This window comes from Colletotrichum costaricense (genome assembly GCF_030867565.1).
Source record: "Colletotrichum costaricense strain IMI 309622 chromosome Unknown Scaffold_4.1, whole genome shotgun sequence".
In the NCBI taxonomy this organism is placed as follows: Eukaryota; Fungi; Ascomycota; class Sordariomycetes; order Glomerellales; family Glomerellaceae; genus Colletotrichum; species Colletotrichum costaricense.
This window is the reverse complement of record NW_026848233.1, coordinates 1276643-1300597: the sequence shown is the minus strand read 5'-3', so window position 1 is coordinate 1300597 and position 23955 is coordinate 1276643. Positions and strand designations below refer to the sequence as shown.

General features: G+C 52.5%; 13 protein-coding genes across 13 annotated transcripts; 7 read left to right on the top strand and 6 right to left on the bottom strand.

Annotated features, from left to right (window-relative positions):
* Positions 1 to 55: 55 nt before the first annotated feature.
* Positions 56 to 525, top strand: CCOS01_04472 (COX17 protein; the record flags this gene model as incomplete). The annotated part of the gene is made up of 3 exons (XM_060452653.1): positions 56 to 179; positions 238 to 296; positions 385 to 525. Coding segments are annotated over 3 exons (324 nt in total), but the record flags the coding sequence as incomplete, so codon positions are not given.
* A 1225-nt stretch (positions 526 to 1750) lies between these two features.
* Positions 1751 to 2920, top strand: CCOS01_04471 (G-patch domain-containing protein; the record flags this gene model as incomplete). Its single annotated transcript, XM_060452652.1, has 3 exons — positions 1751 to 1773; positions 1844 to 2834; positions 2894 to 2920. 3 exons carry the CDS (start codon positions 1751 to 1753, stop codon positions 2918 to 2920), a joined length of 1041 nt encoding a protein of 346 aa, XP_060316610.1.
* Positions 2921 to 3468: 548 nt separating this feature from the next.
* CCOS01_04470 (uncharacterized protein) lies at positions 3469 to 4101 on the top strand (the record flags this gene model as incomplete). The annotated part of the gene is made up of 1 exon (XM_060452651.1): positions 3469 to 4101. The coding sequence occupies one exon, from the start codon at positions 3469 to 3471 to the stop codon at positions 4099 to 4101; it is 633 nt and encodes a 210-aa protein (XP_060316609.1).
* Positions 4102 to 4458: 357 nt separating this feature from the next.
* Positions 4459 to 4935, top strand: CCOS01_04469 (uncharacterized protein; the record flags this gene model as incomplete). Its single annotated transcript, XM_060452650.1, has 1 exon — positions 4459 to 4935. The coding sequence occupies one exon, from the start codon at positions 4459 to 4461 to the stop codon at positions 4933 to 4935; it is 477 nt and encodes a 158-aa protein (XP_060316608.1).
* A 1774-nt stretch (positions 4936 to 6709) lies between these two features.
* On the top strand, positions 6710 to 7894 carry CCOS01_04468 (uncharacterized protein; the record flags this gene model as incomplete). The annotated part of the gene is made up of 1 exon (XM_060452649.1): positions 6710 to 7894. One exon carries the CDS (start codon positions 6710 to 6712, stop codon positions 7892 to 7894), a length of 1185 nt encoding a protein of 394 aa, XP_060316607.1.
* A 391-nt stretch (positions 7895 to 8285) lies between these two features.
* On the bottom strand, positions 8286 to 9272 carry CCOS01_04467 (uncharacterized protein; the record flags this gene model as incomplete). The annotated part of the gene is made up of 1 exon (XM_060452648.1): positions 8286 to 9272. One exon carries the CDS (start codon positions 9270 to 9272, stop codon positions 8286 to 8288), a length of 987 nt encoding a protein of 328 aa, XP_060316606.1.
* Positions 9273 to 10506: 1234 nt separating this feature from the next.
* CCOS01_04466 (uncharacterized protein) lies at positions 10507 to 10818 on the bottom strand (the record flags this gene model as incomplete). The annotated part of the gene is made up of 1 exon (XM_060452647.1): positions 10507 to 10818. The coding sequence occupies one exon, from the start codon at positions 10816 to 10818 to the stop codon at positions 10507 to 10509; it is 312 nt and encodes a 103-aa protein (XP_060316605.1).
* Positions 10819 to 12352: 1534 nt separating this feature from the next.
* CCOS01_04465 (thioredoxin) lies at positions 12353 to 13607 on the bottom strand (the record flags this gene model as incomplete). The annotated part of the gene is made up of 3 exons (XM_060452646.1): positions 12353 to 12703; positions 12759 to 13306; positions 13532 to 13607. The coding sequence occupies 3 exons, from the start codon at positions 13605 to 13607 to the stop codon at positions 12353 to 12355; spliced, it is 975 nt and encodes a 324-aa protein (XP_060316604.1).
* Positions 13608 to 14409: 802 nt separating this feature from the next.
* Positions 14410 to 15168, bottom strand: CCOS01_04464 (uncharacterized protein; the record flags this gene model as incomplete). The annotated part of the gene is made up of 2 exons (XM_060452645.1): positions 14410 to 14516; positions 14595 to 15168. 2 exons carry the CDS (start codon positions 15166 to 15168, stop codon positions 14410 to 14412), a joined length of 681 nt encoding a protein of 226 aa, XP_060316603.1.
* Positions 15169 to 16478: 1310 nt separating this feature from the next.
* Positions 16479 to 17624, bottom strand: CCOS01_04463 (uncharacterized protein; the record flags this gene model as incomplete). Its single annotated transcript, XM_060452644.1, has 3 exons — positions 16479 to 17200; positions 17268 to 17361; positions 17565 to 17624. The coding sequence occupies 3 exons, from the start codon at positions 17622 to 17624 to the stop codon at positions 16479 to 16481; spliced, it is 876 nt and encodes a 291-aa protein (XP_060316602.1).
* Positions 17625 to 18265: 641 nt separating this feature from the next.
* On the top strand, positions 18266 to 19584 carry CCOS01_04462 (uncharacterized protein; the record flags this gene model as incomplete). Its single annotated transcript, XM_060452643.1, has 2 exons — positions 18266 to 18689; positions 18836 to 19584. Coding segments are annotated over 2 exons (1173 nt in total), but the record flags the coding sequence as incomplete, so codon positions are not given.
* A 1326-nt stretch (positions 19585 to 20910) lies between these two features.
* CCOS01_04461 (uncharacterized protein) lies at positions 20911 to 21693 on the top strand (the record flags this gene model as incomplete). The annotated part of the gene is made up of 1 exon (XM_060452642.1): positions 20911 to 21693. The coding sequence occupies one exon, from the start codon at positions 20911 to 20913 to the stop codon at positions 21691 to 21693; it is 783 nt and encodes a 260-aa protein (XP_060316600.1).
* A 441-nt stretch (positions 21694 to 22134) lies between these two features.
* Positions 22135 to 23308, bottom strand: CCOS01_04460 (uncharacterized protein; the record flags this gene model as incomplete). The annotated part of the gene is made up of 2 exons (XM_060452641.1): positions 22135 to 23006; positions 23092 to 23308. 2 exons carry the CDS (start codon positions 23306 to 23308, stop codon positions 22135 to 22137), a joined length of 1089 nt encoding a protein of 362 aa, XP_060316599.1.
* Between the last annotated feature and the right edge of the window lie 647 nt (positions 23309 to 23955).

Below are 23955 nucleotides of genomic sequence, written 5' to 3'. Positions count from 1 at the left end.
GAGTGACTGACAAATGCGACAGCTGTGGTGAGGTCAGTCAGCGGAAAAAAAAAGTGGTTCGACGAAGACCACCTCAATAGCCACCCTTTCCGCTCATCCAAATCTTTGTCGCAAACCACCCACCGAACAGCGCGACACTCATTTCGCTCTCAAAATGGCATCCCAAGCTGCTGCTCTTCGTAAGGAATACAGTCCATCATTTCATGCCGCGCAATGGCTAACAATGTCCGCCCACAGCCTCAATCGCCACCCCGGCCGCTGCGCCGGCTGCCAGCCAGGAAGCTTCCAAGCCCAAGGTGCGCAAAGAACCCTTTCTCCGAACATAGCCCTTCGACGATTTGAGCACGACAAACGTTGAATACTGACGAGCCATCGCGATTGTAGCCCTGCTGCGTGTGCAAGGACGAGAAGGCCAAGCGTGACGAGTGCATGCTCTTCTCCAACGCCGCCGATCCGTCCAAGGATTGCCTTTCCACGATCGACCAGTACCGAGCTTGCATGAAGGGATTTGGCTTCACTGTATAAGCATCCGATAAGAGAGAAAGGATAATAGGGCGAATCCATGCGACGATAGTTCTTGTGTACAGTAACGAACCGAGCATACTTCATATGGCGTTGGGGGAATAGAGAAATCATTTCGACTCTTCTAAGCCTTGTTTACCTGCGATCCTGGTCCCTGGAGCATCTGCGTAGAAACGTAGACCGGCCTGGGTATAAGAGCTACACACTTCGGTTGCTCAATCCTAATGTGTTCGCATCATTGCATTATAGCAGAGGAGAAGTAGGGAGATACTGCATAGAGAAAGGGATAACTTACTTGCCAACAGGATCGATGCCAGATTGTTCTCGCTGTTGCACAAGAAGGGGACCCTTGACCGCTGTGCTGGTCTTGCACGTAGGATGCCGGCGAAGTCGCGCAGACTCGGCAGGGCCAAGTCAACTAGAGGGGAGGGGAAGCCGACATTTAGTTGAACTTGGTACCGTGAACAGATGGCAGTATGGCAGTGGCTGTGGGTTTTGGGCGTGTAAGAATCGCGCCGTCAATGTGCTCGCCCTCAAGATTCGGAAAGGGGTGGGAGGCTTGGAGGGTAAGGTAGCGAGGGCCGTGGATGGATATGGATGGCGCTGCACCCGGTAAGCCAGCGCTTTCTTCCGTGAGCCATCAAGTTTCCATGAAAGTGAAGGCTCGAACCCATATAGGGGGGTCCAGGACCATTCCTGCCACCAACGGAGGCAGGCGCCTCACAGGCTTGTGAGGTCAGGTCAAAGTCCCGTTTGGCGGGATGGTTAGGGGCGAGTCGTCTCGGCGGTAGGCTCGTCCTCGCTAGGGTCAAGGTTCGATTCCCAGCATGTGCACCAGAGATGTAGCCCCCAGTTCAGCACCGGGGGGGTGAACTCTTTTGTCATTTTGCAGCTTTTTTTACAAATACGATCTAAACATTCAAAATTGTCTTTTCTGCTGAAGCAGGCTTCCGAAAAATGGGAATAAGCAATCAATTTGGACGTGCGTATCGTAAACCAAAATCGGCGGATTGAAAATGGTGATATAGGGACTGCTCACCTCGGCCAGGTCGGTGAGTGTCGGTGTGTCGGGTCTACCTCGGATGCAGATTGCAGATTGCAGGGATTCCACAACAGGGACCCCACCAGATTTTTTTCTCTACGATAATGGCTTTGCCTGCATCTCTTATCGCATCTCGAAAATTCCCATTTTCCATCACCACCGGTCGGCACCCGTCACAACGCAAAGATGGGTCTGGCACAGGCGAAGACGTGAGGCTCACCGTTTCCGTGCGACTTGTCCTCGTCTGCTTGAACAACTAACTGAAAATCCCATTTTTAGTCGCCGGAAGATCGGCAAGGATCCCAACAACACGAAATGGACCAAGGACCTCGACTCCTTTGGCCAGAAGATCCTGCGATCACAGGGTTGGGAACCCGGCCAGTACCTCGGTGCAAAGGACGCAGCGCACGCGGTGCATCATACGGCGGCCAATGCCTCCTTCATTCGCGTCGCCCTTAAGGATGACATGCTCGGTCTCGGTTTCAAGCAGGCAAGGGATGACAGGGTCACCGGCATGGACGTCTTCTCCGACCTCCTTGGACGCCTGAACGGCAAGTCTACGGAGGTTATTGCCAAGGAGCAGGAGGCCCGCACGGCGCTGAAGAGCACGCTGTACTGCGATAACAAGTTTGGGCCGATGCGCTTCGTTAGCGGTGGATTCCTCGTCGGCGACAAGATCAAGGAGGAACCCACGGCCGAGGCGAAGGAGAAGAACGATAGCGACAGCGACGACGTCAAGATGGAGGATATCCCCGAATCGAGCAAAAAGTCGAAGAAGCGCAAGGCCGAGGAGTCGAACGAAGACGAATCCTCGTCCTCTGAGGACGAGAAGGCGAAGAAGAAGCGGAGGAAGGAAGAAAAGAAGGAGAAGAAGCGCAGCAAATCAAAGTCCGCGGCCAAGGAGGATGCTTCGGAAGATACCCAGGACGAGACGGCGGAGAAGAAGGCGAAGAAGGACAAGAAGAGGAGCAAAAAGGCCAAGAAGGAAGCCGCCGATAACAGCGACGAAGACGAATCGTCAGACGACAAGTCGACAAAGAAGAAGCGCAAGGGCGAGACGGATGCCGAGAAGGCTGCGAGGAAAGAGGAGAAGAAGCGTCGCAAGGAGGAGAAGCGCGCAAAGAAGGCGGCGGCAGCGTCAGCATCAGCGTCAACAACACCGACGGCCAGTGGTACGTCGACGCCGGTGCTCAGAGGCCACCACGCCGTGAGGTCACGGTGGATCGCGCAGAAGAGGATGGCGACTATGGATGACAAGGCATTGAACGCGGTACGTTTTGGTGTTGCTCCAGCGCTTCTGGTGCGATTGTTTACTGACGGGTGTTACAGATTTTCATGGTCAAATCGCAATCTTGATAGACTCGCAAGTATTAGACAGTTAATGACACTTTCCGGGCGCTTTTCTTCCCTTCGAATTTGCAATTTCCTGATGCGATCTCAGTATATGGGCTGCTAAGCTACTTGGTCAAGCTGCGCCGCTCCTGTCGCTTCCGATAGCATTGGCTGTTTTTATCTATTCGCCTACACAGCAACATGTCACGGTTATTTTGTGTTGCACAAAAGACGTCGCATAATTCATTCGAATCAATACAGCTGAATGGCTTATACTTGGCTTCTAGGCAAAATGAAGCCAATGAGTCCAACCAAGGACCAAGGCCCGCTTCATCGTCGCCCGGCTTATGAAGGATTCGGAGGCCGCCGAGCCAAGTTACCGGCACGTAGTTGCCGCTTCGCATTCCAATCTCACATAAGTACTTTGACCCATATGCTCCTGGTGCTCCACCGTCACCTTCTTCATTACATATTTATTGTTCAAATAAAAGCATCCATTCAAAGGCTTTAGCCAGCGAAGATCTTAAAAAGATTTCTTGACTTACAACGAAGTGGGGAGCTCGATTAGAAACATGACTTCAACTCCAACGCCAATTCCACGACCAGAGCCTGTAGCAAGCAGCGATGGACCTAAATCAAGTACCGCAGCGCCCCCGACAACGAAGCCAGACACTCCCAATACTGCCCCGAGACAATACGTCGATGATCTCATGCCGTCCGAAAACTATTTCGCAACCTGGTACTTTCTCAACCTGGCAGCACTAGCGACAATCGGCAGCCTCTCTGTGAGGCCATCGCCCTCCGGCGACGAAGACGCCAAGCTCCTCCTCGCCATCCCCGCCACGGTCTTCTTCTTCATCACAGGGGCCGGCGTGTTCATCATGACGTACGGCGTCTGGCCCCGTACGGGCCATCAGCGAATCCTGAGCAGTATACTGGGCTTCACTGCCACGCTCATTTACGGGATCACGGTCCCGAGCTGGACCGTTGGCGTCGGGCAGACTCTGGGGCGGGAGTTCTGCCTGCTGAGCGGGTTCCACGTCGGGTTCTGGATTGAGGGGGTGACGGGGCTCATGGGGCTGGTTCTCGAGGCCCTCAAGAACTCGAAGGAGGAGCCTCTGCCGAGGAAGATCCGTACTGTTGGCGGCGAGGATGCGGCCAAGACTCAGCCTTCCTCTTCGTCCGGCGCGGCTCAGAACCTTTGAGATCTCAAGGTTGGACGTACCGTTCAGGCGTTTTCAGGCCTACGCAAGGTTGGGATGCGGCTGGATTAAGTTTGTGGGAGAGACCATCGCGGTTACCCGTACACATAATGCGGGTTTCCCCACGGTTGTAGAGCGAGCCGAAACGAGATGGCCTATATCATCTTCCTCCACAAACGTTCCGGCGAGCACTGAATATCCGAGCAGGTCCTGCTGTCCATGTACCAAAGTCCACCAAACTCATAGCACTTCACTACCAATCTTTGAATGCTAAACTCAGGACTCGCGCTACGCATCGGTCCTTTGGGCGTAATACTGCCTCAAGAGCGATACACCGCGACTCTAAGTCCCTCTTCAAACATGGGAGATAACAAAACCCCCTACCCACCTCCCTTGACAATGAAGAAACCACCCAAACCCTCTACCGAGCAAGTCGAGTCAAAGAAGGAAATAGCCGAACGGTTGTTATGCGCGCTCGCTGTTAACTTCTCGAGCTGGGTCGTCCTGGCGGTCCTTGGCAGCGAACACTGCACGGTTGAGTCGGAGGAACTCTTTGTCATCTACGGCGTCGCCGCGATGATCGCATTCCCGGCCTCGTGCATCGCCATCCTGGAACATTGGCCGAAGGGTCCGAAAAGCACATCCGGCATCATGACAGCCGGCATATTGGGCTATAGTATCGCGATGGCCCACTCGTTCGTCACCGGGCCCTGGCCGACCATCTTTACCAGGCACTCCTACCACTTTTCTGGGGTTTACATCGGTTTCCTAATCGAGGCGGCCACGGGATGGTGCGACGGCTTAGCATCGATCATGGCAGAGAAGTTTAGCAAATGAGTCGAAGCCTACGGAATGAGAGAAGACTGCCCGAAGAAATTTCGACTGTTGAGCGCAGCGTCGCTTTCTTCCTGGACAACCGCTGGGAATATGGCACACGTTTTCGGCTGCGAGGACACTCTGGACCAATACCGGGCTCTAATGGGGGTTGGCAACGAGGCAAATGGAATAAATCTCGGAAACTTGAGAGACTTGCACGTCACGAGCAGGTTTCGGACAATAGAAATGACCGACTACTATCATCTGCACTACTCTGTCTGGCTGTCTATCTCGGCGTACCCTTGATAAGCACATCAATACATCCTCTATCTAATTATTATTTCCAAGGGCTTGGAAGCAGCAAATGTATATGGCTATGTTATCGCCTATCTGCTCGCCCGGCCAACCTGATTTGATCCTAGCACCGCGTTCTTCATGTGGTTGACAAGAAGCTCTAAGGCAATCCTTTTGAACTACATCACGGCTTTGGATTTCCCAAGGTCGGACGAAATAGCGTGGTATCTCTAGTCTTAGTCCTTAATCAAAAAAAAGGTTTGCGAAAATGATGGTATTTCGTGGCTAATCTCTACCGACGAATGTGAACCGTGTGATGCCAGCCTAGTGATTCACCTTTGACACCCGTATCTCTCACCGCCCGGCCTCACGCACATCGCCCACCACCCACCACCTCACCCACTATAATTATCAAAAGGGATACATTCCATCACCAAGGCCTGTGACGTAGCGGGGAATGTCACTTAGATGGGAATAGCCCCGCACTCATAGGTCCCGGGTTCGAGTCCCGTATTGTTCTTGTAAAAATCCTTGCATCGTTACACCTGAGGCTGGTAAGAGTCTCCTCGGATCTTTCGTAGGTTCCCTGTTATAGGGAGCTGAGCTTTTTGTATTTTTTGTATGAGTTAGAAGTCCGATGGGATAGACGTCCCTCGCCCTCAAGGTTGTTGTGGATGATTAATGGCCCAGATAATTACTTGGTGGTGTAAAACTGGAGTCTACACGGGTGCTCAACTTTTTCGTGATCTATTGTGCATATTTCAAGAACATGGCCGCGAAGAAGACCGAGCTAACGTACCATCCCGAATTACTCTCGAGTCTACCGAGTCCATGTAGAAGTTAAGTTGACCCCTTGCTTTGCCTTTGACCGCGCCCCTTTTGGTTATCTTGATGAAGTCCGAGACTCTTGGAATAGCTTGGATCATATAGACTTTATCTCTGAACACATCTTCCAAGCTGGATTCTCGAGCGTACCTCGGATCATGTCTTATTAGTGTTGTGTTCAGGATTTGGCCCATTACGTACCAAGAACAAATTAGAGGTTGAAGAAGCTTCTAACGTCCCGCAAGAAGTGTCATCACGCAGTCGTCAAAAGTCATCCATTGCCAAGCTGCAAACCGAATAGTCCCAGTTCTTTCCCAGGAGCCAAATGTCCCAAAGGCACCTGCATGGCATGAAATATCTCCGCTGGACTCTGATTGAGCGCAGGATCGTGGTACGACTGAAGTCTAAACACAGAGCAGAGAGTATCATGGTCCGATGGTGAAGGTATCTCCGACGAGGAGAAAAGTTGCGAAAACTCAAAGACATGAGGTATCTCCGGAAGAACGGTGTATGTAGTATATCAAACAGGCTCGTTTCCTGTCTTATTGATCGTTCTCCGTTCATTCCATATCCCATACATCATCTTGATAATTCTTATAACTTCAAGTTACACTCACCACTTTCTCAAGCCACTTTACACCCAAGTATTCAATCATCTATACCATCAGTAACAAAGATGGCGGCTACCCGTACATACTTTTCGAGATACCCTCACGTCTGGCACGATCGCTCCACTCGTCCGAGACTCACTACCATGAGTCTCGAGACGATCGAGGAGTCTCTTGGAGAAGTCAGCGAGACCCCTCCCCCTGACAAGGTCAAGAAGATGCTCCAATCAGCCTCCAGGGCCGAGGCCATCACCAAGGCCCTATTCGAGCAAGTATACGCTCCCAACAAGCCTGGAGAGAAGGGAATGGAGGGGGAGGAGTCTCAATCTCCTCCAACCGAGCTCGCGACTCCGGGATCCAAAGCCCCTTCCACTTGGAACCCCACCACACCCGGCTGCATAGACTGCACCATCTCCCCCTCCCCCAGCCACAACCACAGCAACAACATTGGCTGGACCTCCTTCGAAGATGTCGCCCTAGAAGCCCGCACCCTCGCAGAATACGGCATCCGCAGCCCTCGCGTCAAATCCCGGCTCTCCCGCTTCCAGTACGCCGACTACGAACAAGAACCCCTCACCCGCAACGAGCCCTGGATCAAGAGGTTCTCGTACTTCGAATACGGGATCGAGGCTGCGAGGGGGATCCAGAGACGTGATGATGTGGTTGTTGTTGACCCCTTCCACGTCAACGAACTCCCCGTCGAGGCGGAGATTGAGGAGTTGGTTCTCCCGCCGCCTGTGCTGCCACTGCCACAGCCACAGCCACCGGCGGTTGCCCCGCACCTTGAGGAGTTACGGCCGCGGTCTTTGGACCTCAGCGCAGCGAAGGTGAATGAGAGTGAGAGTGGGAGTGAGATTACTTCGGAGGAGCATCTCTGCCTCTTCTGTTCCTCCGTCGTTTGGTCTGAGAGTAAGGAGGACTCGGAGTACAGCCTGGCTGACCAGGAGATCCGGCGGGAGCTGGATGCGGTGAGTTGGGATTTCGAGAAGTGGGCTCTCGGCGATGGTAATTCCGACACGGACGGCGAGGAGTCTCCCGCCTCTCCTGCCGCTGTTCCCGCTTCTCCTGCCACTCCTGCCGAGCAGTGCGGGGGCGTAGTCGCCGTAGTAGAGATGGAGAGAAGAGAAGAGGAGGAGGAGGAGGAGGAGGAGGAATCGGCCTTCAGTGTAGTTCTGCTGGCGAATCTCGTTGGATTTTCCATCTCCTTCCTGACCGTGTCCATCGTATTCGGACTCCGGTCGGAATCGCAGTGAGCGTAAAGCTTGAGCAAGGGGAGATGGGAGGAAGGGTGGTGTGCGGATAATGACATGACGATGATAAGAATGATAATGAGGCATAAGCAACGGCGGGAACTCGTGTTGAGCCTTCTCGCGTGGGATCACACAGTATGTAGTCTGCCTCTAGAGGCAGATTGAAAATTAATGGAAATACTGTGGTCACCAAGATGCATTTTGAAGAGTGTGACTTATTATCCGTTTTATATGCAGCCTGAATGATGAGACTGATACTACAAGCCCAGATGCCGCTGTATTGCGCCTAACCGAGAACCTTGAAGTCAAGATCTAAAGAGGGTATAGATAATGCATGCAAGCCCCTAAACTCCACACCCAAGAGAACGCCAACCCAAAAAAATAAAAAAGTGCATCAATAATGCTGTGCCTTGCTGTACTTCCACAGTAGACTCGCGCCCTCAAGCTTGGGCATGACTTTTGGCCGCTGGCATCCCGGCGAGCCCTTTCCGACAAGGTGGATAGATCTTTGGAACCTCCGCCTGAAGCGCCGCCAGTCGTCATTCGTGGGCCACGACTCAAACAGGTCGCCTTCGTTTTCCAAGTCATCCTTGTCGAAACAGTCGTCCTTGTCGTCGTCGACGTCCAGCGGGTAATAGAGAAATTGATTAGAGTGCGGGTGTCGCGGCTGTGTATAGTTGAGCTGTGACTCAATATCGAACTTGAAGCGGTATCCTTGGTGCACCAGTTGTGGGCGTTGCGGATCTGGGTAGTTCATATGAGATGTGGCATACGGAGGTCGAATGTCAAAGTCGAACTGGAACTCCTGGTGGACGACAAATACGAGCTTCCTTAATCTAGGGAACTTTGCCAGACGGGCAAGCAGCGTCGATATATTGGACTTGGAGACTTTCCAACTGAGCACCGGGTGGCAGATGCCAGTGTAGAGTCCGTATGACGTTCCAAACGCAAGCCGACTGAGGTTGTCTCGCACAAGAGGGATCTGGCTGAAGAACTGCAATGTCCGGAGTAACCGCTTGACCAGCAAGTACGGCTCGAGCAAAAGGATATCGCGCGATAGGTCGACGTATTTCGTCGTCGCCGAGAGAGCGAGAGGTCTGTAGCGTTGTAGTACATATACCCTCGTCTCATGGCATACCGCGCCAAGCGCTGGTGGCGGTTCATCTCGAACATTGGCGAACATGAGCCCGGCTGCCGCAGGCGTTTTTTGGCTTGCATTCGGCGAGTCCATGACTTCGTACACGCGCGCTTCTGGGAGAGCGTACTCCCATATCATTAATCGGATCTCCACTGGTAACTTCATCATCGGGAACGCCTCTCCGGGGGTGGTTGTGGGACTCGAAAACTCCTTCGAGATAGACGGAAATAATGTTGAAGGCATGTTGATCTATGTGTGACGCTGAGGCTGGATTGCATCGCAGCAAAGAGATCTTCAGAAACACACAATGCGGGCGGTTTGTGAACCTGGCGGTCGATCTTCTTTAAGGCCGGATGATCTCTAGCTGGGGGGGGGGGGGGCAACAACTTTAATGATCGACGTGACCCAACCACTCGGACAGCGACCGCGCAACGCAACGACTGGGCAGATACTTCGTAGGCACGCAGCAGCCAGCAGACACGCAATGGGACGAGACGAACGTCCCCGACGGGGAGGTTGGCGTTGAAATATAGGACCGCGATACCCACTCGTTTAACGTTTCGACTAGCGGCCCGAGAGATCTCGCATAGATGAGGGTAGGAGTTTGTTTCGAGGATCGCGGCGGGGTGTAGTGTGGGTGAGGGGAGTTTATCTTGGAGACCTGGCACTAGCAGCTTTCGCAGGTTGATGAGGTTTGCTGATGGGACGACACCAATGAGACGGGGCTGCTCGGAAGCGGAGCGAGATGTGTGTTCGAATCTTGTCCAAAGGAAGAAGGAGAGACGACTCAAGGAGCTTCTTGACAGGGAAGAAAGTGAAACGTGAGGAAACGCAACCGGACTTGTTGCTTGCAAACGGCGGATGTAAGCTGGGTTTTGTGAGCCGTCCGGAGAGTCCCCATCACACTGGTGAAACTGGGGCTAGACCGGATCATCTGATGGCTGTCAGTTTTGACTAGACTAAGGTAAGGTATGGTCATCTACCGTCCCTGCGGTGTCGTTAGTGGGCAAAAGCAACGTGGGATGTCACGACCGGTACGCCGCAACAAATGAACTATTGGCCGCCATGACTGCCACATCAGGTAATCGTGCCGGCAGTTAATGACGCACCGATGTCAGAGCGGGCGAATGCACGTCGATATTCGGGCCTCTTAAGGTCTTAAGCATGGCGAAAGCGATATGTGAAAATGGGTCCTCGGTGCCGATTTGGCGAGGCGGAGTTGCGAAAAAGCGCACCGATAGACTAAGGTAGCAAGAATCTCGGTCCGCCGCCGCCGGAAGCCCGCGGTGAACATGGCGCGAATTCTAAATTTGGCGGTCAACGAGAGAACGCTTGCCCCTCGTAATCCGATGACGAGTCGTGATGCCATAAGCTGGCGGTAAATAGCTAGCAACTCGAGCTTGCATGGGCGCGCGCGCGCAAGAGAGAGAAAGAGAGGGCGGTCCAGATTAGACAGATTGGAACCATCGGTCTGCCGTCATTCGAACCATGCTACGGCGTAGCACGGCGCTGGACTGCCACGGCGCTGCAAGGTGACCGCAGGGTTCCAACGAGATGGCAGACGGTTAGCCATGCCAAGACGTTGGCCGGGGCCAGTTCGGGGAAGTGGTGGCATCGGAAGAGGGGCGGACGTGGTAAGGAGCTTGCCGAGAGCGACAGACGACGAAGGAAGGGAGGGGCTCCGAAGGGCTCGGTCGATTAGGTGGGTACGGGGTTCAAAGGTCGTTTGCTTGAGGCTTTGGGATCGGGCGAACGATACGAAAGCGGACAAGGTAGGTTGGTTAAGCATATTGCGTTGCCTCCTGGCACCTCCTCAGGTTGGGTCTCCGCCGCCTCATCACGGGCCCAGGCTCAATCAATCTGAAGGGGACTTGATAGGGCACTTGACGACGTTGCGTGACCGTTTGGTTGAAGTATCCGGCTCATCATCTGTCGTATCCAGGTATCCTAGGACCTAGCCCCCTGCGCAGACGACACCCCTTGGCCTCCTCTCGCCCTTCGGCACAACTTGGCTTTGCCTAGTACAATTAGAACCGTGCATGGTAGCAGCTTTCTTTCAGCCCTGGTCGACATGGCTTATTGGGGGTGGGCATATTGTGTTGCGCAAGCCGGAATCCCCCCATTGTTTAGTTCGATGAAGCGGGCGAGTAGAATAGGATAGGTAGTAAGCTCGGCGCACACGACGGCTTGAGTAAGACGATGGAAGAGGGTGTCTTCATTTGTTGCTGGCTGGACGTTCGCAGTTGTTCTGATGGACTTTGGATGACGACTGGGGTGGGTGTCATCTAGTTGGCTCAAATCCGATATGCTGCTCGTCGCACACTGAGTGCAAACTGTGGGGACCGGGCGTTTGAGTGGACTTCAGGCGCACTGACCAGGTCCGGCAGCACAACGGGACGTCCAGTGGGGCCTCACTCTCGTTACGGTCTTACCTAAGCATGCTAAGGAACGTGGGTACCTCGCCAGGCTCGCAGACTGAGGTGCAGTCACGTCCGCAACCAGCGCAGCCAGTCACCCAGTGGAACGCCGCGTCCACCTGCAGCCCGTGGAGCCTGCCGCGGCTATCTTCCGTTTGTCCGCGAAAAGGTTCCTCCGGTGCCTAGTCCAGCTGCATCGGACCCACTCCGGGCGGACGTGCAGGGACCCATCTCACGATATAAAAAAGAATTTTTGGTCGCGGCTCTTTCGAAGGCTTCTCTTTTTTCTTCTTTTTTTCTTCGTGCGGCTGGCACGATTCGTTACAGTTTCCCCTGTTGCTGGAATTCCTAAGTCGGTGAATTCATGGCGTCAATCGTGCCCCAGATCGAATTTTAATTGCAGCCGGCCTCGTCCATCATAGATCCTGTTCTTGCTCTTGTAGCGAGTTGGGTCGCGATCGATGGGCCGGACATATCCAATCCTTCAAGCCAAATTTATTCTTGGCTTGAACTCGCAAAGTGAATGCGACGACCCAGGAGGGAGAAGTGAGCCGTATGCGGCTGTGTCACCTATTACCTGCCTCGCGGTTGAGCTCATGGCAGTATGTCGTCGCACCCCCGTGAACGCTTCCTAATTTGGCACACCACGCGCGCTCTAGAATCGTCTCATGCACAACCGTCTGAATGCATGACTCTGCATTATAGAGCGTCAATCATGCTCAACCATGCAATCTGTGTGTGGCTCAGTGGTTTTGGATTTTGAGCCTCCGGCACAAACTGTGACCGGAGGCGTCTATAACTATTGCTCTATTCATGATTCTCGTCGCATGGGGTCTCGAGTGCAGACTTTTCATCCTCTTTCTTGTCTCTTCGCCGGACCGATTTTCAATGACCCACCGATCCGCTCTATTCGCCGGCCTCATCGCCAATCTTCTCCAACTTGCCCATTTCTCTCTTCTCGCCCGACTCGCCGATGAGGCGCACGCGGTCGAGACGCACCTTTTCACCGTCACCGTCACCCTTGGTCACGTAAATGATCAAGCTGTTAATGTTCTGGAACTTGACGAAACGAAGGCCAATGTTGGCGGTGCCGTCAGCGTTCCAGTCCTTCTCGGTGAGCTCGATGGCTTGCGTGGGAGGGGTATCGTCGGCTTCGCTAAAGTCGAGGTTGTGAGGCTTGTTCGTGTAGAGGTGAATGGTGCCCGGGCGCATAGGAGCCTCGTCGTCGTCATCGTCGGTAGGAGGCAGGGAGGTGAGCTGCGTGATGGGTTAGCAACTGACGCTGTGTCTAACTACAGTTTTCCAATCATACCTGAAGGGTGTGCAGCTTGATCATGGACTGGAACGGCATGAACAGCAAGAGCTGGTCATCGGCACCACTCTCAACCCAATCCTTCACGCCCTCCTTCTTCGCAAGCGCGCTAGGCTTGGATGGGTCGAACAAGACCTTGACGGGACCAAAATCCTCGTCGGCGTTCAGCAGCTCGCAGCCCTTGGGCTCGATCTGGCCGGTAACGTCGCCATAGCCGCGAGGGAACTCTGCGCCTCTCCAGTTGCCTCCGCTTGAACTTCCGGACGCCTCGCCAGAGCCTGAACCGCCCTCGGAAACCTCCTTCGCCAGCCTCTTGACCACCTCTTGGAGCTTGCGGGGGTCGGCGCCCTGGACCTTCTCAATGGTCTTGCCTTCGCGGAAGATCATGAAAGTCGGGAGGGAAGTAACGCTGTAGGCGGAGGCGATCTCCTTCTGGGACTCGACGTCAATCTTGACAAAAGTGACGACATTCTTGCGGGACAGGGACGAGGAAAGCTGCTCGTAGAGGGGCGCGATAGCTTTGCAGGGACCGCACCAGTCGGCGTAGACTAGAATCCATTTGTCAGCACGTCAACTCAATCATGGATGCATCCCGCGAGCAGCTCAATAGCCTCCTAGATGAAGAAGTAGGAACGTGGCCGGCGCGATACCGAGAGGCAATGAAGCCGCTACCACATCGCGTTGGAGCTATCGCGGCCGTATATGGCCTCACTGGCGTCATCCAGGATGGAGAGGCAGGGGTGCAGTGACTTCGGTGGTCGGGTAGTACTCACAGTCAGCAACGACGATACGGGAGCTCGACAGGAGTTTCTGGAACTCCGCTGCCGACTTGATGTGAACCGTAGACATCTTTGCGGCTCCAAGACTGCAGGGTTCGTGTCGGTAGGTAGAATGGGAAGGTTGATGTTGATGATGGAACTCCGAAGAAAGCTGCCCCGCGACGACGCATTGGCATGAGTGCCTGGCAGGCCGACCAACCTCCAAAGGTCCTTAGCTCGACTACCCCGCATCATGCCCTTTTAGGACTAGCCACGTCTTCTCCTGATGCACCGTGCAGGGCAAACAAATCGTCATTGTCCAACGTCCGATTACCTTTCTCTGTCCCTCAACTCATCTCAACCTTACTTTTGCTAGAAGCGTTCATCAGGCACTAGATGGTTGTTTCCTCATGTATTGAAAAATCTTTCCTTCATGGTACTGATTCTTAGGCTTGTTTCCGCATACTCACAGTTGCTCTCATAGCTTCTGATTGGGGCTACTGGTTCACTAAGAAGCCCAGTTGTAACATAGTTCACGATGAAAGCCGTTTGCTGTGGCTGTGTTTCCTGAAATGTTTCCAAAAGCTCGCCCGTTTGGAACTGGCTTCATTAAGCCCATCCACGACCGTCAGGTGCTTTCCCAAATGATTCTCCCTCTGTCGTTGTTCTATCGTGGCCCTCCTGCCTCACGCAAATTGTCAGTCCGTTCTATCTGACACAGACGTTTCGAGGATGTATGTATTGAGTATATTCTATCTAGCTGCACAATCTGGAGGGAAGAGAAGAAGTCGATCGGGTGCTTCATGCTGCCTTGTTTGAGAGCGAGAGCTATAGCTCCCTCCCATTCGCATACCATAAACTCGACAAGAAGATGAGCGATCTTGATCGGCCGCTCACCACAGCCCAATAGACTCATAATCCCTCCCCGCGACGGTCCCTCCGTTGTAAGCGTAAACAAGGCAGCCCACCTGTACCCGACCTCCAACGCCACCGTTGTTACCTAGAGCAGTACCGTATCAGCAACAAAATCTCTTCACCAGAGGGAACTTCAACCATATAGAAGCTGTCAGACACTCACACTGTAGGTAGTTATCCCTCATCAAGTCGTTGCAGCTCGGGTTGGTGTTGGAAAGGCCATTGGGATATTTAACATGCTGCCTGTCTCCGTCGGTGACACAGCCTACAGCCCAGGAGACCTTGTACTGGTGGCGACCCTGAAACTCATCGTGCCACTCGACGCGAAGAGACTTCATGGCGGATTCCATGAAGCCGGCGTAGTTGTTGCAAAAATAGTCTGCGCCCTTGAGCTGCTTGTCGGAGTGGATTGGCGGGTGAGGGTTGAAGTCAGACTCCTTGTTGCAGTTTCTCGGCTGCTGGTTGATGGCGACGTTGATTCTCTTCTCGAGGGGAGAGGCCTCGTCAAAGGTCTCTTGGGCGTACCAGACTGGGCTGTCGATGGAAGGAACCGCGGGTTTGCTGGTGGAGCGAGGAGCGATGCAGGAGGTGGTCCATGAAGCTGCGGCACCTTTGGTCAAAGACGGAATTTGGAGCTCACTGGTTGGGATTGTTCCGTAGAATGCGGCTTCTCCAACCACGAGGTTCGCAGCCAGGGGTGTGAGTGCAAGGCAGCGGGTGAGGGTGTTGGCGAACATGTTGACTTGTGAAGAGAGTTGGAAGAGAATGATAGTGACAGTGGATTGGTTGGAAAGAACTGTAGGAGGGAAGCTGACTGGAACGAATGGTGAACTGACTGATATTTCTCAAATTTTTCTGTCAGAGGATGGAATCACGACTTTTATATCGACTGCTTGCGTCATGGTGTTTGTTCAGCACCTCGGGAATACATCACAGGGAGAGGGCACCAGATTGACAGGACTAGGAAGTTTTCGGATTGCCCCGAAGTCGGAAATTTCAGGTTCACGCATCGGTATCTCTTCGTTCTCTCAGTAGCCAATGCTTGAACTCTTTGGGTATCCCGAGCGTCGTATACAAGGCTGCCGTATCCAAAATGGAATCATCCGATGCGTCCACGTGAGCATTGTCCATCTTGTCTAAAATAATAAGGACAGAAAACGCAAACTGCTACTCTCCCTACCTCTATGAGACTATGAATAGTCTCGTCTTTGGTCCTGTTTGGCCTGAGCGTCCCAGTTTGGTTATCTGACCTGGAAACACAAAGAGGCAGAAGGCTGAATGTAGATGTTTGCGACACAAGATCAAAACTTCCCTCAATCCCTTTGGCCCTGGAAATCTGAGCGTAGTTTCCCAGATAATCAACTTGGCGCAATTCACGGAGCGCAGCCGGTCTATGGAAACTTTACATGATCAGACCGAGATGACAGCATTCCGAACGTGTTGAGGGCCAAGGCTCACTAGCAACGTCACGGACAAGCCCAATTCCTTGATCAGATGTCTCCACCGATTTCCACGACAGCCAGATTCCAGACGTCTAATGCTTGGTACATAGGGAGTAATCTCAATGCTTTAGAGCCGCTGGTGTCACCTCACCTGCGTGTACCACCGCCTCAGGTACTGTTCGTAGTCTCATTGCTTACATTCAATTCGGAAGTATCGCTTGAAGAAGAAAGCCACTGGGCTCTATACATAGGATATAAGCAGCATAGTGCCGTGTAGCGTAACTATACTGAGTTCTCTTTGAGGATTAAAGCTCAAAAGGTACTCAGACTTACTTTCTAGTGTTCACCATGTGTGCTTGTAGCAGCCAAGCCACTCAACCATGTTGGCCCAGCTGGTATCTCTCAACATGAAAACGACGACGGAATTGACGCATCCGTTAGCTTTCGATTCGATTTAAATCTAAACGCCGTGAGACTAGAGCTCGAAAGCAACTCCCATGAGTCTCATCGAGACATGCGTTCTGTCTAGGGAGAAAGACCTTTGTTTTGGACTATGGGATCTTGACATTTTGCCCATGGGATTCGCTTTGTCCCTACGTCGCTGCTCAGAAACCATGAGATGTCTCGTCCTCCTTGCGCATGATCAACTCCATCCCCTCGATCACAGGCACGCCGCCATACTTCATGATTTTATCCATTCCTCCGCTGTCACGTATCTCATTATCCCAATCAGCTCGGATCGTATCCTTGAACTTCTTCCACGAAACATCGTCCTCCTCAAAGAGACCGTTTGGCTTTTCATCTGCGTAGTATGACCAGATCACATCTTCGGCTTGAAGGCTGAACAGCTTCGGCGCTGCTCCCTTCTGGTATGTTAAATTGGGGGCTGTCCGCAAGAGGATGATGAGCCTTCGGCAGCTGTCAAGTTCCAGCACAAGATCCAAGACACGTCTGAAGTTTTGGTCTTGTTCAAAGTATCGGCGGTCAACGGCGATGATTTCAGGACGACAATCCTCAAACGGTCCCAGCGGGCAGTCCTCTCCGGGATCACGGATAATGATCACGTCCTGCTTGGGGTTGAACCAGGTTCTTCCAGACGCAGTGAGCTCCGAACCGTAGACGAATAGCCCATTCTGTTCGGTAACCTCCCAGGCTTCTTTGCAGACGGCTCGAATCACTGGAGGTCTGAATTTCTTGCAGAGCTCGGGATACTCGGCTACTCCGTCCGCCTGTTCGAGAACGCGACGGCCTGGCAGTGCCATTTTCCAAATGTGTCTCCGCAGTTCAGCGGGGAGACGACCAAATTTTGGGAAAGCTGCAGCTCTCACTGGGAAGAGTCAATACCACGGTCGTCAAGTATGATCAATCCCAGAAAGGTTCGAAGGAGAACTCACCGGAAAGAGATTCCTGCTCTTGCTGTTTGGAGGGCATCGCCGCGGCCTGTTGTCTTGAGAGGACCATCGCCGCCTGCTCTTTCATGATCTTGGTCTGTAGTCTCATGATACTCGCCAACGTCTCTTGGGTATCTACTGCCATTTTCCCCCGGTCAGTCTTTTCGCGGTCAATGCTGCTTTTAACGGAGTGTGCTTGCCTTGAAGATCTTTGACTCGGGCGACATCTACTGCAGGGGCATTTTCTGCGATGCACAACCTTGCAAGTTCAGAAAAGGTCTTCGATTGCTGAGCCTGAACTTTGTTGATGGCCTCAAGGCCGTCGGTCAAGCTCTTGATGAGCTTCGCCGATTCGTCCATCTTTGTGGGCTTGAGGCTGACTCTCGAGTTGAGGGTTGAGGTATGCGGGAAGGGTATGGTGGATATCAGTTGCAGATGACGAAGGTTCTGAGTGTGTGAGAGGGAAAGAGCGAAGAAGGTAGGAGAGAATATTTCGAGTGTGGGAGATGGGAGTGTGGAGGATGGGAGTGTCAAGGTGTAGAAGGTAAGATATAGGTAAAAAGAAAAGGGCAATGCTAAAGTTTCGCCATACCATAGAAGGCACACACCTGGCCTTGCTCTTTCCAACGCCAGATAGGCACCTTCGAATTTACTTATTATGCACAACAAGTAACCAATGTCTGATTGAAGTCAAGACTCAGGGTCTTAGCCTAGTGTGAAGGAACAATCAGTGGTAATCCACTTCACATAGCAATAAAAGTCATTGACCTAGTTCTCCTTGTCAGCAGACAAGACTTTACAATCAAATTCACTTGCTGTATTATCTCAAAAACTTCAATGGCGGCATCTGATAAAGACTAGGCAGCCATAGTGGCCTGCAATTTAGGGGCCAAATGTCGACTGTCCCCGCTTGATGCTAGTCCTTCTCACTATGCGTGATCACTCATATTGACGACCAAGCAAAGCCCTGCTGCTTCACAAACAAAATTTTCTTTTCAAGATGGTCGGCAGGAGCAGGCTTAGGGATACAAGACCTAATTTATTTCCTCTCAAGACCTTCGAATTTTGACAAAACCACTACCATCGAGGTGGGTAAAAGAAGTCGCATCAACCACCTCGACTCCGAGGCCAGGGCTACCAAGATGGCCTCGAACTTGCAACCTGAGCCTGATGAGCAGATCGAGCTTCTGCGACATGAAGATGATATAATCTCCAGCATCATGAGTTCCACCAGCCTGATCATCTCTTCCTCCCAGCAGCTCGACAAACAACAGACCGCCATCGCCAGCCTGCTGAACACAGCAAGCAAGGTTTATTCCAAACTTGACGAGGCTGAAAAGCTCTCAATCGGAAACACGCATTCTTCGCTATTGTTGGCCTTAGCCGGAATCACGCAGGCCGACGGCCAGCAGGACCAAGAACTCCGTCAAGATGCAATCACCCTCCTTTTGAAGGCAGCAAGCAAAGTTGTCGAGTCGATCCAGAAAACTAAAAAATCTCCCCAGGCTCGCAGTCAAGGTATTCAAGCTCCCCTTTATCGTCAATGAGAGACTTTCTAACTATTGAGATAGACCATGAGTGCTACTTCAATCGACTCCCCAACGAGCTTAAGGACAAGATTTGGAAGTTGTGCCTCCCGCCTGGTAGAATCTACGAGCCGATCACATACTACGATCACCAGGAACACGACCCAAGAAAAATTCTTTTCTATCAGCACTGGGCACCTCCGACTTTCAGAGAGGTCAACAGAGAGGCTCGCGAATACTGCATGAAGGCTGGCCAATTCCGCTTCGGCCACTTTGAGGACGCATTGGGCCACGGCACCATGAGATCGATCTGGTACAACAATGATCTGGATGCCATCTATGTCTCTGGTCTTGCACAGTTCTGGTACCTCAACCACCTTCAGGTGAAGAACCTCATCATCGGAGACGCCATCGTCCTTGACCGGGACGAATACAGAGAAGTGCTCACAAGCGATTGTTACGGGTGTGAAAACCTTACAATCGCCTATCAACCCCGCGGAGCTCCCATCGAAGAGAACAAGGGACCGACTCGCGAGGCAATGGAAGCTACTGAGCCAGTCTTCTACCCCGTCAAGGATGATGAGCGCGTCTGCGCTGAGATAGTGGACGTGGAAGATTGGGGCGAAGGCCTGCTGAAGACCTGGGCCGAACACAGAGATGAGCTGAAGGAGATCTTCTACGAGGATAGATCCAAGACGAGAGACGTCACTTTCCGTTCTGTGGAGGTTTTCCGGAAGCCTCGCATCAAGAAGGAAGGTTATCATTTCAGACGATACCACACAAACGGGGCATAAGTCAAGGACCTCTCACATTCCTGCCTTGCCACGATCGTTTTTTGTTATCGCCTTCGTTAGATAGTTAGACGGCCGGAAACACCCTGCCCGACGGGACTAAAGGGGAAGAAGGCCATAGCCATCAACTCAAAGACAGTTTCCGCTCCGGTTTTCAAGCTATAAACGTGGCCTGACTGTGGTCCTTTGATGCTCACATAGATTGTAAATCATTACGGCTACCTTAGATCATTCTCGAAATAAGAGACTGGGCGCGTCGAACACCGTGAACGCCGAGAACCTTCGTTCAGACACCTGATCCTTACAAGAATACCAAGCTCGCCTCGCATCAAATAGCAAGGTCCCTTCTGTTCACGCGCCCCATGTCGGGGTTTGGAACCAGAGTCATCAAGGCTTCTAAACACCCTGCTGAGGACCTTCCGGTTCTGGTTGTGGTATACGTTAAATCATTGCCAGACTTTTAGCTATTACCTCATGGACAGCACCATCATGATGCGAGTACGAGCGGCCGCTTCAGTTCTTCGCTCAACTCGTGCTCGTTTACGATCTCTGATCGGGAGTGACTGAGGCTGCTTCTGCTGCAAGTTTGACACCGGGAGGGGGGGGGGGGGGGGGACGTTAGTCATTTAAACATCAGAGAAGGCTTTGCAGGTAGTCGAAACCGTCGTTGATCTTGCCGTCCTTACACTTCTGAGCTTTGGTGAAGAGGCCACGACGATCGACCTCCAGGGATTCCGTAGTCTGCGACGGTATCTTTAGGGTACCAGTTCTTTGCACTAATACTGCAACGGCAACGGTTTTACTTGGAACGTACAATCTGTTAATGACTCGACCTAGGTATTTCAAGGTACTCCAAGAGCCAAACTCACACTCGCACCTGCTAGTTTCGTTGGCATATTTGAGGAGGAAGGAGCTGCTCCTGCCTTAGACCTGCCTTCCCGGTAAAGAGTGAAAGAGGGCCTACTTGAACTACTTCCGTTTTCAAAATCCTTCCTCTGAGATTCTTCTCTTCAGCAACTCACACGGCCAACGCGTGTCAGGTGAGCTGAGTCTTTTCGCCCTTACACATTCTCAGCCCTTCAAATAACATCTCGATGTCGGTGCACCGAGTGGTCACTGTTTTCTCAGCCAGGCTCCTAAGAAAGGTTCGTCTTGGCGTCTTCATTCACAATATCAACTCAAAGCTGACTTCCTCATGGCACAATTCGACAAGCCCCACGGAGCGCAACCCGCAAACAAGCCTCCAAGTTGGGATCACCGGTAAGCTGATTCGATACTGTTTCCCTCAAAACCGATCATGTTGCTGACTGCAAGCTCAAGGCCCAGAAAATGGCACCACAGCATTCGAGAATGGACTTCCCTCGGTTCCAGGAGCTGCCTGCTGAGATCAAACGCAAGATTTGGATCGAAGCCCTCCCTGCGCCACGGATCTACGAGCCAAACAACCACGCAATCTGGATAAGTGTTAACCATCCGACTCGATTCTACCGCGAGTACTATCCTCCCCGGGTCAGAGAGACCTGCAAGGACGCCTATGATGCCTGTATGTCGGTTGGTCGTTTCACCTTCGGCTACTTTGACAACTCCAACATCCGAGGCCTCTGGTACAACGAAACGCAGGACGCAGTCTACTATGCGACCTGCGACCAGTGGTTCCATACACCCTTGAAGGGCTTGAGGAAGATCTACATCTCCATGGAAGTTGCTATTTCGTTCTTCCTCGATGAAGGGTTCAGAACCCAAACCTTCGAAACTTGTCGCCACCTTGTCGTCGCGCTCTACTTAGACAAGCGGCGTGAAATAGGAGATGTCATAACGAACGATTTTGCGAAGACGGCTCCAGTCTTCAGAGCTATGAGAGAAGAAAATATTATGGTTGCAAAGGTGGATTTGACATACTACCTCGCAGGGCGGTTTCCAGAGCTGCTGGAGAAGGAGTTTCTGACCTGGGCCGATTTCAAGAGCGTGTTGTTGCAGAAGAGCGAGGAGGTCATCCTCGAAAACTCAAACGAGCCTCGGAATGCGTGGACGAATAAGGGACCCTTGCTCCTAGAGGCTGTAGAGGTCTTCAGAAAGCCGGATGTTGGGATGGACCCTGAAAGACTGGTCTAGGGCTTTGGTGCTTCTTTTTTACCAGATAGAAGTCGTGCGTCCTAGCTCATACTCTCTCCAGGCAATACTACATACCTCAGCTACAGAATGTTTTGAGGCGTGAGTAAGGCGAGTAAATGAAAGCTAGGTTCCATGGTCCATCCATGTCACTCCATAAAAGAATTCGTATGTATAAGGGCTCGTGGTTCGCGGAAGATTGACACCATGACCTCATTCATCAGGTCTGTTTTCTGGGGGAAACGGCGATAGGCATGAACAGGATACGATTTGAAGACATTGAGGATATCAATTGATGCGTGATAGTTATCGTACGATGAAGAAACCAACCCAAACGCCTCTTCTCCCAATGGAAAGTACCGAAATACGGTACATATCAAATCCTGCGTGGATCATCAAGGATCAAGCTGAAAGTCATCCAAGCTACCTTCTATATCTTGTCCTCTAGTCAAAGTAGCTCGGGCGAGCTTTAAGGACCTCGATCCCGGAGAACTTGGGAACACGGACAGGGCTGAGATGCTTCACGTTGACGACGTGGTCCTCCCATATCTGGGCAACAATGCGCTTGACATCGCCCCAGGTTGCGACGCTACCGACGTCGTCAGAAAGTTCCTTCGGGTAGTCATGGGTGCTAATAGGATCGGCTTCCTGTAGCGGGAAAAGCTTGGCAGGCAGTCGAGGGCTTGCAAGGCAGGAGCGGATATCCCACTCCATGGTCTGCATGAGGATGACCTCCTTGCAGGAGGTGAAGTGATCGAGGATGGTGTCCATCTTGGCGGTGGCATCGGCCTTGCACATAAATCTATTATGCGGGAAGGCGACACGGACGATGCGTGACATATCGAGGTTGGCCCATGTACGCGGCTCTTCGCGGACAAAGACGATGTCCTCTGAATAGTTGTACCAAAGTCCTTTGTATGGGCCACCGAACAAGCCAAATTCGAAGCCACCTGCCTCAAGGAATGCCTTGTTGGCCTCTTTGCAAGCGAGTCGGAGCTTGGGCGTCTTGTGGGCAGTCACACTCATTTCAGTGAGCCCGGAGGCCTGGCGCAAGACCAAAGCCGGGTTAGGCGCGCCGTTGTTGGCGGCAATCGGGGCTCGGAGAACACGAGAGAAGTGGGCATCGACGTTAGAGAGATCAAAAATGCGTCCGGCAGGGAGAGCAAGCTTCCAGATCTTCATGCGAATTTCGACGGGGAACTTCTGGAACTGGGGGAACTTGCTACTCTTGCTGTGGGAATGGCGGGAAAGCTTGGAGTCTGGAAGAGGAAAGCCCAGGTAAGAGGAGAAGGCCGCTTTGACGGTGTCTCGCTCGCCTGCTTGATCGATGTCAGCGATGTGCTAAAGACAAAGAGAAGAGAAAAAACGTGCTCTTGCGACTGTGGCGAGTGGACTTCTTACTCTCAATCTGCTTGATCTTCTCCTTCAATTCAGAGTTCTCCTGGTTGGCAGTCTCGAGACGACTCTGAAGGGCCGCAAGTTGGGCGGGCTGGGTTGCGTTTGGGAGATTTGCAACCTCTGTGGTGACGGCGGTGCGAATGTAGTCCTGAATCGAGACCATCATGGCATTTGAGGCTGCGGCCATCGGGTCGGCGGGGGTGGATGTGTTGTCCGCCATGATGAGTTTCAGCTACCAAGATGAGATGAGCAAACGGGGTCCTGATAAGCTGAGTCTAGATAGGTCGCTTACCAAAGCAATGGAGAGAAAGGAGCTATTTTGATGGGCAGCTTCTGTAGTGATAGCAAAGTAAAATGTTCATGCGATACCGATGATGTAGCAAGTGATTGCAATTTGTGCCAAGGCCAGTGAAAGGCGTCGCAATATGACGGCTCCTAGGCGATGAGACTTGGGGCCGTGTCGCGTGCGCGGATGGTGCAAGAGAAGCCGCAGTGGTGCAGTAGGACTTGCCAAAAGTCAGCAAACCGTTGTCTCCTTGTCCCTTCCGTTGTCGTGCCGCGGAGACTGGACGTGATGCCGTCCAAAAAGCCCACGACGGTCGGCCTCGCAAAGAGATGTAGTTGAAAAAGGCGAGATGAGTGCGGGAGATATCCAGCGAGGTTACCTAAGGTTGGAATTAAGGTGCTTGCCACCCTTCGGTTGACTGCCCTGGTTGGGGAAGGAAGGATCGCTTCCTGTGGTTCGCCCCTTCCTCCCGCCCAATTTAGAAGGTTCAGAGGCACTGGCAGGGACCTTTGCGACGGTACCTTGATACTTAGGTACCTCTATTTCCGATGCACCAGTGATTCAGCAGGTGCGGGCCAACG